Source organism: Vicugna pacos, chromosome 7, assembly GCF_048564905.1.
Source record: "Vicugna pacos chromosome 7, VicPac4, whole genome shotgun sequence".
Lineage (NCBI taxonomy): Eukaryota > Metazoa > Chordata > Mammalia > Artiodactyla > Camelidae > Vicugna > Vicugna pacos.
Window position 1 is genome coordinate 55,435,980 of NC_132993.1, and position 14,973 is coordinate 55,450,952.

Consider the following 14,973-nt stretch of genomic DNA (forward strand, 5'->3'; position numbering starts at 1 on the left):
TTCATATCTGATTATAAATAACTACTCCCCACATAAAGTAATTCAGAAGTGAGGACTTAAAAATAAATTATCAACACCGACGCTTTGTTTAAATAAATACATACTAAGAAGAACATGCCACTAGATCTAGCATTTGACTCTTTGGGTGACGATGAATTTCAATGCCTGTTATTTGTCATGCTGAAGCCTGTCGGGCGATGATTCTTTTTATTGGTGTATCCTTCCAAACATATTTCATCGCGCCATGTGCACGGGACTTCTTTGGACGAGTGTGTTGGACCTGGGTGCCCCTCTCCCGGTCGCTCGCCTCCTTTCTCGCCCTGGCGCTCTCGCCTCCCCCTGCCTGCAGCCCCCTCGTGCTCCAGTCGGCTCACGCCCCCCTCCTCTCTCTCCAGCTGGTGGCGGGGGCTGCGCTGCCTCCCAGACCTCGCGGACTTGCTCAGTCAGCTGGGGCCCCCTGCGGACAGCTGCCTCCCTCGCCGCTAGGACCTGCCACTCTGCGCGGAATGGCAGCGGCAGCAGCATCCCCGCCAGCGGCGGTGGCGACGACAGCCACGGCCACCGCAGACGCTATTGTTCCCCGGTGTTAAACGCGTTTTCCCTCCTTTTCATCCTACACGAACAATAGCTGGGAAGAGCTTTGCTTTCTGTACTCCTTGGGAAGACGTTCCGAGGGGGGAGGAAGATTCCCTGCCGGCTGCGTCCTGGATCCGGACCCTGGAGCGGCTGCGGGCGGCATGGGGCTGCGAGCGAGGAGCTTGGCGTCCCGGAGCCCGGGCGCTGCGGGCTCGCGCCCGGCCGTCCTGCCGCTGCTGCTGCTGCTGCCGCTGCTGCTGCGCCGGGGCGCCCACGGGGCTGCGGCACCGGGCGAGGCGGAGGCCCCCACCCTCTATCTGTGGAAGACTGGTAAGTGGGACGGAGTTCCCCCTGCTTCCCATCTTCACATCTGGGTCCACATTACGAAACTGCTGTGCTTCGGGAGGGACCCCTGTGCTCCTTGGTGGCCCGGGTAGGCTGGTTCCTAAGGTAAAAAGTATGCTTCTTAGGAAGCAAATTAGGTCATGGTTGATGCTATTAGGAAAGAAAAACCTAACAACTAAAAAGCATTCGTGAGTCACTGGAATGATATTTCTCTCTCAAAGCGCCGTTGTTAATGAGGACAACCAACACTTCACTTTCATAATTAAGTGCTGTATTTTTAACCTCTACGTTCTCATCCTGCTAGGACTTTATTAAATATATTTCTAGCAAAGAGCATTGAAACATTTTAATTCAGTCTTTATTCTGTGTTTAGGCAAACAGTTTAGTCAGGGCCGTGATACTATGGATATAGAGTTGAATTTGTTAAGTATAGCTTATGTGGGACACGTGGAAAGAAGCCAAGTGAGGGCAGTTCTAACAGTTAAAGGCAAATGGGGCTCCGGTGAGCTGACTGAGACCTTGTGAAGCACAATTCTTAATGAGTGAGTTGCAGGATTTTTAAAATGTGCAGTAAGGGTGATTAGGTTTAAACTTTTCCTGCCTTGACAATGTTTTTGCTTTGTTTTCAACCAATCAGCAAAAGCAGCAAGTAATTGTCTCTCAGAACCTCTTGGCAAAGTACTGGCTAGAGGTCCTGGTGGGGCACTGACAAGCAGGAAAACAATGCCAAATGAGGGATTACCACCCCCTCTCCAGTGGCTTCTTTCTCCTCTAAAGAATACCGAGAATTCTTCCGCAGACCTGAAACTTCATGTTTATAGGAAGAAAGTGGAAAACATTATTCCCATTGCTTGGGGCTACGGATGAGTTAAGTTTCTTGACAATGCCTAAACAGTAAGGAGAAGGATGCAGTAGAAAGGAGGGAAGGTATACATTCGTCACTGAATCTCAAACAAGTTAAAGAGAGTGTCAGCTGTCTGTAGCCCCCTGATGCGGAGACAGGTCTGTTTACTTTACAATTACGCTGATACTCTGAATTTTTAAAGAAGTTACATCTGTCTAGCAACTTAGTGAGGCTATTGAACAGAAATTTATTTAAAGTTAGAGTACATAATTTGACTCAGAATGTTGCATGAAATAGCACATACACATTGAGAAAAGCCATTTGGATATTAGTGTTAGCCATTCTTGTTAACACTCACCATTTAAAGATCTGTTGATTAGTGGATGCAGATGAAATAATTTATTTCAATTTGAAATAAAGAGTTGAAGATCTGTAATTTAGCTAAAGCTAAAGTCATAACAACAGATACTAATCAAATTATAATTTACTGTTGGATAGTATTATTTGGATGTTTGGAGCTTCTCAAGTAACTTAAATGTTGGACAAAATAGTACCTGCTCTCCTGAAATTTGTACCATTAAAGTAACAAGAGCCAACTAGTAATTCAGGTCGAAGAAGAGTCTAGGCAACATTCACTGTGCAGTATCTGAGATGCCAATATATGTCAACATAAATGTCATGGTGAGGACACTAGCCAATAAACAGTTCAGAATAGTGGAAAGCTCTCAGGAGCAAGGATATGGAGACCTTGGTTCCAGTGCCAGTTCCAACTATTGCTCACTGTAGGATTACTAACAGATCACTTAACTTTTGATCACCCCGTTTACTCAGCTGCCTGTGATTGTGACCCTCTCCTGATTATTCATAGTACTAAGAAGATGAAATGAGTGAGTTATGAGAAAGTAATGTGTAAACTTCAGAGTTATGTCCATGTGCAAATATAAGCTAGTATGATGAGGAGGATAATCTCTTTTTTGGTGATCCTTGGTTTGGTGAAAACAATGGTGAATTAAACTGGAGAGCAAAATAATGACCTCTTAATTTTTTTTTCCATAGGGAGAGGAGACTTTACCATATCTATATAAAAAAAAACCCTGAAAGTAGCTACCAGAAGAAATTGGAATATTTAAAGGAGAGGGATACACTGTAAATGAAAATATAGAGATAACAGAATCATAAAAGGCATGAATAAAGAGGCAAGAAGAGACTTGGGAGAGAAAATGAAGTGAGATAGTCCAAGATGTTCATTCCAGTGGGATAGTGGAGCAGATCATTTTGAATCACATTATTGGTGAGATTGTTGAACTAAAATGATGTAGTGAAAGGTACACTGGATGAGGAGATGAGATGCGAACCCTAACTGTGTTTATCACTTGCAAGCTATAGAACATTGGCAGAGTTATTTAATGACTTTAGTTCTTGGCTTCCTATTTTGTAATATTCATTGGTTAGAAAAGATAATATTTAAAGACCTTTTCAACCCTCAAGTGCCGTCATATGTATATGCACATACGCACATACACACACCATAAACACATGTATGCCTATATACGTATACATAGTGTATTAAGCTGGGTATATGCATATAGTGTACACCTTTATGTAATACATAAGGTTTATGATACATAATATATGATATATGATGAATGCTATATGAAAATTTAATGCATAAGTTATATTATATGGAAGTTTTATTAAGTCAGTTGACAAAGAGTTGTTGAGGACTCACTGTGTGACTTATATGAAGTCACTGTGGTAGAGGGTGACTAGGATATTGTCATCCCTGCCCTCAAGAAAGTCCCAATCGAACTATACTGTAAGTACACAACAGTTACAATGTGGCATACCATACTCATGAACAAAACACTATGAAAGCAGAGAGATCTTGTAGCTGACAAAGGGAAGAAATAAAAATAAAAGACATGACAACATTCCTAGGTCTTAGAAGCTCAAGTCCAGGGTTTTTTTGTGGGAATGAATGGATTTAATGCTGATGAGATGAGTTGGGCCAGATTGTAAGAAAACTTACAAACTCTGGTAAAGATATTGGAGTCTAACCTATAAGGTGGTGGAAGTCATTGGAAGCTTAGAACAGAGGACTGACATATTCTTTCCCCAGAATGAAGAGAGAATTACAGATGCTGGGAGGTGGGACTGAGAGACGAAGGGGAGCAAAACCAGGACCATGGCAGTTAGACTGAAGGACGAGTAAAGGAGGGCTCAGGGTCACATTACAGAAGCGTTACCTCAGGTTTAGAGCACAGAGGACACATTGTCTGCCAAGGAAGAGAGGAACGAATGCCATCACCATTATGTCTGCACAGTTACTTGATTGAGATAGAAGATGTGAAAGAAGGAAGAGCAGGTTTCTTGGGGTGGGAAGAGAAGAATATCAATTTAATTCAGATATACTGAACTTCAGGTAGCAGTACTCCATTCAGCTAATGGGAAAATTCGTGAGTGGTCGGGTAGCTTAAGAGGCGGTATTAGGCTAATTGGACCTCAGTAAATGTATGATACTTCAAGGCATGGCCATGAGAAGGATCATTAAAAGAGGGAAAATACTGAAAAGAGGTGCCAGGATACTTCACAGAGAATATTGAGATAGAAAGAGCCACTAGAGGAGAGAAACTAGTGAAGCAGCCCGAGAAAGTGTGGTTAGAACAGGTCTGAAGAAAATGCCAATATATGCTAAGTAGAAGAAGATATCTTATGAAGGGGATGGTGGCAAAAAGTGTAACATTTTCAAAAGACTGGAAAGGAAACCTGAAATACTTCAGAAAAGGTCAAGTAAGAGGAGGAATTGATAAGGTAATTAACAGTGTTTTGACTTTTTAAGTAGAGTGGTAGAGACAGAAACTTGGTTGAATAATAAACCAGATGGTAGAGAAGTTGTAGTATTGATAAAGTGCATAACCAAGTGGTACTTAAGTCTCTTGACTACCCTTTTGTTGTTTTCAATACAGAAAACTCAAAAATACAAGATATGAAAGTTATTAGTTAAAATATTAAAGTTAATGTTGCAACAGTTTTGTCTTGGTCATTTGAAAGGTAACTTGTCTTTCTTTGAATACTTGAAAAACTTATTTCATCCTTGCAGAGTTAAAGCACTTACATAATTGGAAGATGAATAATTACTGTTACTGATAAGTAGTAGATGGTTTTTCACTTTTTAATATTCCAGAATATGAAATTGTTTCAGTAATAATTATGGCTAATTATATTCACCTGGCAATTCCAAATTAAGAGTATCAGTGCTTTGAACAAAATGTGATTGACGTAACATGAGTCAGGGAGAAAATAGTGAATACATCCAACTTTTATCAACTTCTGTCATAGAGATATACCTTCAAAAAGGTCTTAGTGAAGTAATTTTATTTTTATAATAATGAAAATTACATTAAAATCCAGAAAACAGGTACACACTAACCATTTTTCAGAATCAGATGATAAGGTATTTACAGTTAAGAGTTTTCTCTAAAGGAAATTACTTCTTATGTTAAATACCTTTGACCTGAGTTCATCCAATGAAAGACAGCACTATTAATGACAAACACTGTGTCCTTTACTTAGTTAATTGCATGTAAAATAATCCCTTGGTTTCTCAGTTTGAAAGAAAATCAAGAGTTACCATTTTCTTTTTCTTTCATGTACTTGTACTAATATAGAAATTCTGCAGTGTATATGGAAAAATATCCATCCTATTCCTAACATTTGTTAAATAACAAAGGAGAGAGAGGGAGGTCATTCCAGGTTGCAGTAACATAAGGATGGCAGTGTCCTTAAAAAAAAAGTGAATTGCTTTTTTAAAAACTTCAGTTGTGTTTACAATTTGTCTTGATTTGGAATGTGACACAGTTTGCTCATTAAGTGAGGAATGGAGATGGAGCAAAGATAGGAGTGGACAGCATGTGGGCATCAATATCAATTAATCTGGAACAACATGGATCGAAATATTTTAACCATGGTACCTGCGAAATTACTTCATCTCCCTGAATCTTTTTCTTTCATCTCCAATATGAATAAATATGTATTCTGTAGGGGTTTTTGAGGATTAAATATGTTAACATATGTAATGTACTAGTAGAGTGCTTGATACATATTAGGACTTTAGTAACTGATAGCTTATATTATTGCTATTATTGTGTTGTGTAATACAGTGGTACTTAACTTTGTGACCTAGAGCAAACTCCAGTAATGTGCGTTAGCGTTCTCTAAAGCATCTTTTTTTTTTCCCTTCCGTAAAAGTACTGGAAATTACAAATTGACACAGTCATAATGCTAGATACTCCAACAAATGGTAAGGGAGACAGCATTGTGGAGTGGAAAGAGCATACCTAGACTTTGGGATCTGACAAACCACTGTTTAAATCTTGCCTCTTCCTGTTGGTCAAGTTACTTAAATTCTCTGACTTTATCTTCTCACCTTAGAATGGTGACAGGAGTTCTGAAGCGAGAGGGCATTTGTGAAGTTTTAACAGATAATACGTAGAAAGTGTCTAGCACAGTGCCTTACATATAGTAGACATTTTAAAAAATGTTAGTTCTCTTTCCATTCACTGTCTTTTCCTCTCTTAAAAATGATACAACTTTCAGGAATTTTGCTGATCCAACACATTTATCTATTTTTTTCTAACGAAGGGACAGACACAAGGAAAAACAAAACAAATGTAAAAAGAGAAGTTATTTTATTGTAGGCTTGTCTTTATTATTATTATTAATTGGGGACTTAAACATAGACAGCATGGACTAAACACAGTCAAAATATTTTGAACAGGAAATTCAGGGTGAATTATATAAATCAAATTTCTTATACTTCACTTTGTATTGTGTCTCAGGATTTCTCAAGAATCTGCAATTTCGCATTCTTGCAGTTAACGTTGTCACTGAAGCCTTCCAAAATTGTTTGTGGTTAATGATTTGTTTCACATCTTAGGTAATGTATTTAAATACATTTTTAACAACGACAGTTTGTCTTGTTTTCCTACCTATCTTTCTTGGCATACATAGCATAGTTAGTGCTCAGAATTGATTAAAAGCTTATCGATTATTTGGTGCAAAAACTCAAATGCTTAGGTGGTTTTGTGAAGCTTTAATAGCTGAATGGACTGTGGTAACAAATATCACTCCACAAATTAGAGGTAGCTACCTGGTTTGCAAAATAGTGAAAGCCCCAGTCAGGAGGAGGTTGTGCTGTAGAGCAGCACATACCCTGGTCCCTTTCTACCAATTATTGCTGGCCTGATGGTGGTGGGATGAGATGCTGACGTTCTCATCAGGTTATAGGGTGAAGTAGGGTATGCTTTGGATCCTTTTAGGAGGAAATGATTTAAGTTTGATTGGTGACACTGGACAGTGGGATCTCTCTGGAAAGGGGAGAGTGGAAGCCTCCAGGCTTCTAATATGAAGGCATATTAGAGTAGTCCTTCATGATAAGCATTGTGCAAGTGGCATCTGGGAAGATGCATCTTCCCTACCCCAAGAACATCATTAAGTGTGAGTTAGGAGTGTCAGTGAGTCATAAGGTAGAGATTTTTCCTAATTTTCCTCTTCATAACTTTATGCTTGACACTTTAGAATGCATTAAAATGATGACAAACAGTGGAATTTGCATTTAATCCCAGGGTACCTAAGCAGTAAGAAAAGTGCTTCTGTTTAGAGGAAGTGATACAACATTTAAAAACAACCCAATAAGGAAAGAGAAGGGGAAACATGGTGTCACCTAAAATAGTGATACATCATGGAACTAACTAAGAGGATGTCCTCTCATAGTCCAGAGAACTACTGAGCCAATTGGTGTTTTATATAACTTACCATGTGAAATCATAATCTCTGGGATGTCATTTTATTGGTTCTGTATTATTGTATCAAAGTTACACTATGAGAAAAAAATGAAATAAGAGCAGATGGGAAAAAAAATCACAAATACACTCCTTTACATGGACAATAATATTCAAATGGCACACGTAATAGAGAAATGTTCGGCAGGACTGTTGCTCCAGGAGACAGAGAGATGATCCACATAGAAGGAGTGACATCACTAAATTTAGTAGAAGCCATGTATGCATGACTACTGAAGCTTGGGGAGAAAGTAAGACATTGTAAGAGAACAACAAAACAAGGAGAGAAAAGGAAAAAAAGGCAAATCATCTGTATTCTTTTAAAAATTTATTTTTAATAGGCTCTATTTTTGAGCAGTTTAAGATTTACAGAAAATTAAGGGCAAAGTATAGAGTTCCTATATACTCCCTCATCCTCCCCCCAATTCGTGTCTCACATTAGTATGGTACATTTATTATAATTAATGAACCAATATTGATACATTATTATTAATTGAAGTCCATTATTTATATTAGGGTTCGCTCTAATGTGTATTCTCTAGTTTTGGACAAATACATGGTGACATGTATCCACCCTACATGTTACTGATCATTACAGTATCATACAGAGTAGTTTCACTGTCCTCAGTGTCCTCTGTGCTTCACCTCTTTATCCCTACATCTGTCCCTCTCTCCCCACAAATTTCTGGTAACCACTGATCTTTTTACTTTCTCCTTACTTGTGATTTTTCACGGATGTCATACACTTGGAATCATAAAGTATGCAGCCCTTTCAGATTAGTTTTATTCTTTCTCACCATGTACATTTAAGTTCCTCCATGTCTTTTTATGGCTTGATAGCTCATTTTTTTTTATCATTGAATAACAAACATCCCATTGTATGGATATAGCAGTTTATCCACTTACCTGTTGAAGGACATCTTGGTTGCTTCCAAATTTTGGCAGTTATGAATAAAGCTGCTATAAATATCCACGCGCATGTTTTTGTGTGGACCTAAGTTTTCAACTCCTATGAGTAAACACCAAGGAGTGTGATTGCTGGATCGTGTAAGAGTATGTTTAGTTTTGTAAAGAACTGCCAAACTGTCTTCCAAACTATATGTTTTGCTTCCCCTCCCAGCAATGAATGAAAATTCTTACTGCTCTACATTCTCGCCACTGTTGTGTTTTGAATTTTAGCTATTTTAGCAGATGTGCAGTTGTGTTTTGTTGTTGGTTTAATTAGCTGTTCTGTAATAAGATGTTGAACATTGTCTTTTCATCTTCTTGTCATTTGTGTGTCTTTGGTAAGGAGAGGTGAAGATCTGCATTCTTTTCATCATATGAGTGAGTAGTAAGTGTGGGTAGAACTCTTAGGTGGCAGAGTGCAAGGTCTCAACCCAACCTGGGCTGCACATACCCCACTTCTTGTTGCCCTGATGGTATGACCTACACTAAACACAATTATTTATGTAAAGAGAAAACCTACTTGGAAATTAAGTAAAGAGTGAAGAATAAGTGGAGATGGGCCTACACATGGCCTAGTTTGTTACACTTTGAGGGGAAGACGTCAGGAGAGAGTTTGGGAGTGATGAACAATACATTGAAAGCGAAGGAAATTTCCTGGTATATTAAAGGTTAAATTGAGCCTGTAAGCTTGTGAAATTCTCAAGGACACTATGCATGTGCTTGTATCTCTAGCTGACTCTGTTCTGGTTAATAAATGCACATAGCTGCATATCCGTTTTCCCCTATTCTTGCTGAGGAAGCCGTGTGCTGGCAGAAAGTTGAGGCACAGTATCCTTCTGAACTTCCAGGAAGCAGTGCAAGTCCACTGTCCTGAACCCCTGGTAAGTTGACCTCGGAACTAAGTTGTTAAGGCAGCCTGCTACTTAGATTGTTCCCATAGACCTTTTTATGAACATGAGGTGCTGAGCATCCCCACAATGAGTGGGTCATAGGACAGTGACTCAGAAGTGGATCGTTAGTGTGCACAGGGGTAGAAATACAGCCCCCAGAGTAGCTAGCTTAGAACTGTAGAGGCAGCTTGATAGAAAATTAGTTTTCCCAACCAAATATATCAGCCACAGGCATGGATTATGTGGTTGGAATAATTTAGTTTACTGTATATGGCTAATGCAGGACTTTCTAATAATGCTACAGTCTGGATAGAAAGTTATCCTTTGGATTACTATAGCAGTAGCAGTGATAGGACATTTTGAGTTTTGTAGATGGATACGTTTGCGGGTATGTTCTCTAACCTGCAAAAGAATGGCATCAGCGCACAAATAGTGCCTATTTGAGTTCCACTATTTCAGTATTATGTTTGATTTTCTCTACCGAAATCAGAAAGTGCAACTGTAAATGTCGGAGGAATTCACTATATTCAGGTACTTCTTGACAGTGAAAGAGAATGGTTGCAAAGACTTACACCCATAACTCGAAAGAATCACTGATTACTAAGTAGTTAAAGAAATATGTATTTGTGTGCAGTTGCATGTGTGTGTAATAAATGAGATGTTTAAGAAGAGGCTTTTGAGCCGGACAGACATGAATCTTGACCTAATTCTGTAATTTATTAAGAATATGATCTCTATTCTCTCTGTGTCTTTTGTTCCTCAGACATACCATAGGTATGATGTTAATATCTACCTCTCCAGGTTATTTTAAAGATAACTTGAGTTAAACCTGTAGCGCACTTAGTACCTGGCACACATTAGTGCTCAGTAAATGTTGTCTCTTAGTACAGTCCTGGTTTGAGCTGCAAATGCCTCCTCTCTGGGATAGAGTTTGTTTCCTGGATCTGTCTGCAGCCTTTCCTTCAGTTTGATTATTCTTTGTTCTTGGGTCTGTATTTGCATCTCCAGCTTCTCTGCAGCTGACATTGGTTTGCTTTCTACCTGCTGTCAAAGCCAGCAGCATAGTTGCGAAGGCCCCAGCTTTGCTGATTGCAGAGTCATTCGAAGTCGTTTTAAAACAGAGACATTCCGCCTTAGTGTTTTATTTTTACTCGTGACGATGCAGAGCTTTGCCATGCAGGGAATGCTGGAGGTGTGACTTTTAAGTGGGACAGTGCGTTCCAAAATTGCTTGTGTGGAAACACCTAAGAATATTCTTGGCAAGACTTCCCTGGTCTGTGATGCTGTGAGTGAAAGGGTATAGGAAAAGTACAGGGAATGCTGAGGCTTCATCTCTCAGAGTCCTCTTTTCTCTCCTATATCTCATTTTCTCTCTCTCCCTCTCTCTGTATTTCCCCTTCCCTCTGTATGTAAACATACTTGAACGTGTCATCTCTCTATATACCCTCCTTACACCTCAGTATATGTGGTTCAGAATCCTTTGAAGGAAACTATTGTTTTTCAACTTTGAGGAGAGAGTTATGCAGCAGTTTCATGCTCATTACAACCTGTTTATCTGTACATACTCTAAAATTTATGTAGCATTTGTAAACTTGTGATAGATTTACAATAATAATTTAGTGCATATGTATAATATATACATACCTAGGTGCATAAATGCATGTGACATACATGCTCATGCAAGTAGCAGTCATTTATGGGTAAATGACTACACAGAACTTCAGAATTTATCTGGCATTGTGGAAGTTATTATACCTCCTCAAATATGTTTTGTATCTGGTATTTATAGAGGTGACTTTTTAAAATGTGTGCAATTACGAATATTTTTCACTAGAAGGTTAATTACAGAAAAATTTGTGTTAAAATCTTATTTTAGAAAGTTTTATGCCAGTTTAATATTCATCAAGCGCCTGCTCACATAAAAGATCTTGTTATACAAGTCCTTGCATCACCTCCCACTAACATAGCTTTTATTTTAAGATACTTTTTATGTCTAACCATCTTCCTGCGTTTGCCACTCAGGTACCTGAACAGTGTCTTCAAACTGCAGTGCCTGCATGAATTTCCCAGAAGTGCTTCTCTTCCAATAGCATTGCCTGCCAGCATATCCATAGGCGTCATTCATACAAGATATTGCTTGTAAATAGTTTACATTGATTGTGACATCATTCAGGCAGTACTGCTAACAGTCCCAGGTGGAATGATATGGATTAACTATTGTTTTATTCTGTGTATATGTGTGTGTGTGTGTGTGTGTGTGTGTGTGTAATATGTGTTATACATGATGTATTCTTTTTTCTAAAGGAAATATAGTTCATTCAGAGCCACTTCATTACACAACTTCAGGGACTCCAGTCACAGTAAAAAAAAATAAAATAAGTGACCTTTTTCTTCATTAGTTTGTCAGTCAGGTTCAATGAACTAAAACTGGCAGGTGCTTAGTGCCTATTTTATGTCAAGCTCTGTGTTAGGTGCTGAGCGGCAGACGTCAACAGCACATGGACCCATCCCTTTTGAAGTCTTCTGTCATGTGTAAATAAGTAATTACCGCCTTGCAAACTTACTACAAAAACAGAAGCATATATAGATATAGCAGAACAGGAAACAGGATTATCTTTCAGGAGACAGGGGAGAGAAGATTTCATAATACACAAGTTTGAAAAATAAAAAGTTTACAACATGGACCAAGGCAATAGAGAGACAGAATTCCAGGCAAAGGGGAACAGTTGTGAAGAAATTAAATGACATACGTGTCCAGGGTCAGCCAGAAGTTCTTAGGCAAGAGGAGAAAGCAGGGAGTGAGTTGGGGTAGAAAGACAGGTGTGTGTGTGTGAAGGGTGTGTGAGGACTGCACTGAGCAGGCCTTTAATAAGGAGTCTTTGTTTGCTGTTGTTTGACTTATGGAACCTAGGAGCCCAACTTTCTTCAGATTGATAAAATATTACTAAGAATGAAAGAATGTATTTGCAACTGTTAAGTCCTATGTGAATTTATGAATTTTAGAAGACTGTTAATTGTGTAAGTAAAACTACTACAGTTCTCTGTGCAAACTGTGAGAAATGCTGTCTTCAAGTAATGCCAGTTAAACACAGTTACTTCAAGAGTGGAGTATCCTTTCAGGTTTGTGTATAAGGGTGACCTAGTATTTTATTTTTTCTGCTCCAGTTTTGATTAGACTGGTGTTAAAATGAATAAACCTGATATATATACCTTTTCCCAGGTAGGGTCAGTGACAGAGAAGATAAATGAAGTGGACCAAGCATGGTATAAAGTCTGGTTGTACTCACCCTTCTCTTTGTGGACTTGGTTAATTAACAAAGCAATACCACTCCTTGCCCAACTGTGGGTTTGTTACTTGCCATCATTTAGAGATGGGGTTCAATTAAAAAAAACTCTATTAAGGGACAACAGTGTTGGCCACGTGCAGTATCTGGTGAGCCAAAGCTGAAGTATGGGGCACTGGTTTGTTAGACAGTCATTTCAGGTCTTGAAAAATCTGAAGCTTAAACATAGGGTGGAAAAGATATTTTAAAAATACCTTTTTGAATTTGAGAGCGTGATTTATGTGAGAATGTACATATCTCCAAAATCAGAACTTGAACAGTCCTGTTTGCAGCCAGCATCCACATTTCCCTCCACTTCCCTACATGCTGTGCTTGGTTAGCTCTCATTAGTTAGCGGGCCTTGTGGTGTGAGAGGAGCCAGTAGGAGCAAGGCATCTGCTGCCCTGAGCTGATGCATATAATCCTAGAAATGCAGCAGAGATCGTAGGGTTCAATGGCTCTATAAAGCAGCTTCTTCTGACAGTTTGTAGTGGTGACTACACATCTCTAATAGGAGAGTCATCAGATGGATTTCGATTTATGGAATCAAATAATTCACCAGGAAAGCTTTGACTGCTGCTAAGATACATTTGTCTCCCTGTCTCTTACTGCAATATTTAATAGAACTTCTTCAGTCCCCTTGGCTTGTTTTATAAGAAACTGGCTTTGAATGGCTTCAGCTGTAAAAATACCACAGGAAGAGAATAAATATTTTAGGGCAGAGTAGGTAGTCTTTCAGCCTTGGTTGATCAAGCGTTGCAGCAGTGTGGGTGTCATCATGTCCCAAACCATGCTGGAGTTTCTAGAGCTTTCAAGATCATGCTTCTCAGAGTAATTTTCTGTCTTGATAGACTCATCCACAGGCTAAATCCATTCGATTATTTAATGACAAATATGAAGATTAGAGGAAAGACTCACTCTCATTCTGTGTCATTGTAGATGAGATGAATTGCCTTTATTGGCCATATGCCAAATATTAGAATTGCTGTCACAGAGCCATTTTTTAACAGTGTTATTAGATATAATTCAAATTCCATGCAATTCACCTGTCTAAAATGTACAATTCAGTGGCTTTTTGTATATGCACAGAGTTGTACATCCATCACCACACTCAGTTTTAGAACATTTTCATTACTCCAAAAGGAAATCCTGTACCTCTCAGCCATTGCCCCCAAACTCCCATCTTTTTCTGTCAGATCCAGCCCCAGGCAAGTTTTAATCTACTTCCCAGTTCTGTGGATTTACCTCTTCTGGACATTTTATATAGATAGAATCAGACCTTATGTGATTTTTTGTGACTGGATTCCTTTACTTAGCATATTTTCAGGGTTCATCCATGTTGTAGTATCTTTCGGTACTTCGTTTCTTTTTATTGCTAAATAATACTCCATTTGCATGGACATACCACATTTTACTTATCCATCCATCAGTCGATGGATATTTGGGTTGTTTCCACTTTGGGACAAGAATGTATACTGCTTCTATGAACATTCATATGCAAATTTTGGTGTGGGCAAAGTGATACCTCAGAGATACTAATGAAAAATTGGAATGTTAGTGCATTTTAGAAGTTGCTCATTTGGCTTTTACAGCTTCATGGATGTAATAACAAGACCTACTTGTACTCTACAATTCTCCAGGTGCTCATACTCACCTGTCCTTTTACTAAGTTCTCACAATTTCTTTATTAATATAGGACAAGAAGTAATGCCCTTCTCTTAAAATGAAAGAGTCAATCGAGGTACCTGAGGGTAAGTGATTTGACCCAGACCATACTCTTAGTATAACACTAGCAGCCACGACAAATATCTTGTCTTTTGCTCTAACACAGACAAAAATAAAAACTTTATACAAAATATACTCCTGATATTTTAATTGAAGAGGCAACAGTTAGGGGAAATACTCTTTGGTTGTGTGAAGAATAAGCTTCAAATATTTAAATTAGCATTATATAGTATAAATGCTAGACAACAACAGAAATTTAGCTTTAATATTTTCAGACAAGGATAGGGAGATACAGTGATTATAGACTTGTACTTTGGTAACTATTTTGACTAGTACTTTGAGCATTTGACAATGTTCTTGAGAATTTTTTAACATTTTTTTGTTGAGTTATACTCATTTTACGCTGTGTCAAATTCCAGTGTAGAGCACAATTTTTCAGTTATGCATGAACATACATATATTCATTGTCAGATTTTTTTTTT

General features: G+C 38.6%; 1 protein-coding gene across 1 annotated transcript in view; it reads left to right on the forward strand.

The window, feature by feature from the left end:
- Positions 1–464: 464 nt before the first annotated feature.
- THSD7A (thrombospondin type 1 domain containing 7A) overlaps positions 465–14,973 on the forward strand; it is a 353,632-nt gene continuing 339,123 nt past the window's right edge. Inside the window, exon 1 of the mRNA XM_031679614.2 lies at positions 465–906. Within this exon, the coding sequence (XP_031535474.1) occupies positions 738–906 (169 nt within the window). The 5' untranslated portion in view covers positions 465–737. The remainder of the gene's footprint in view (positions 907–14,973) is intronic.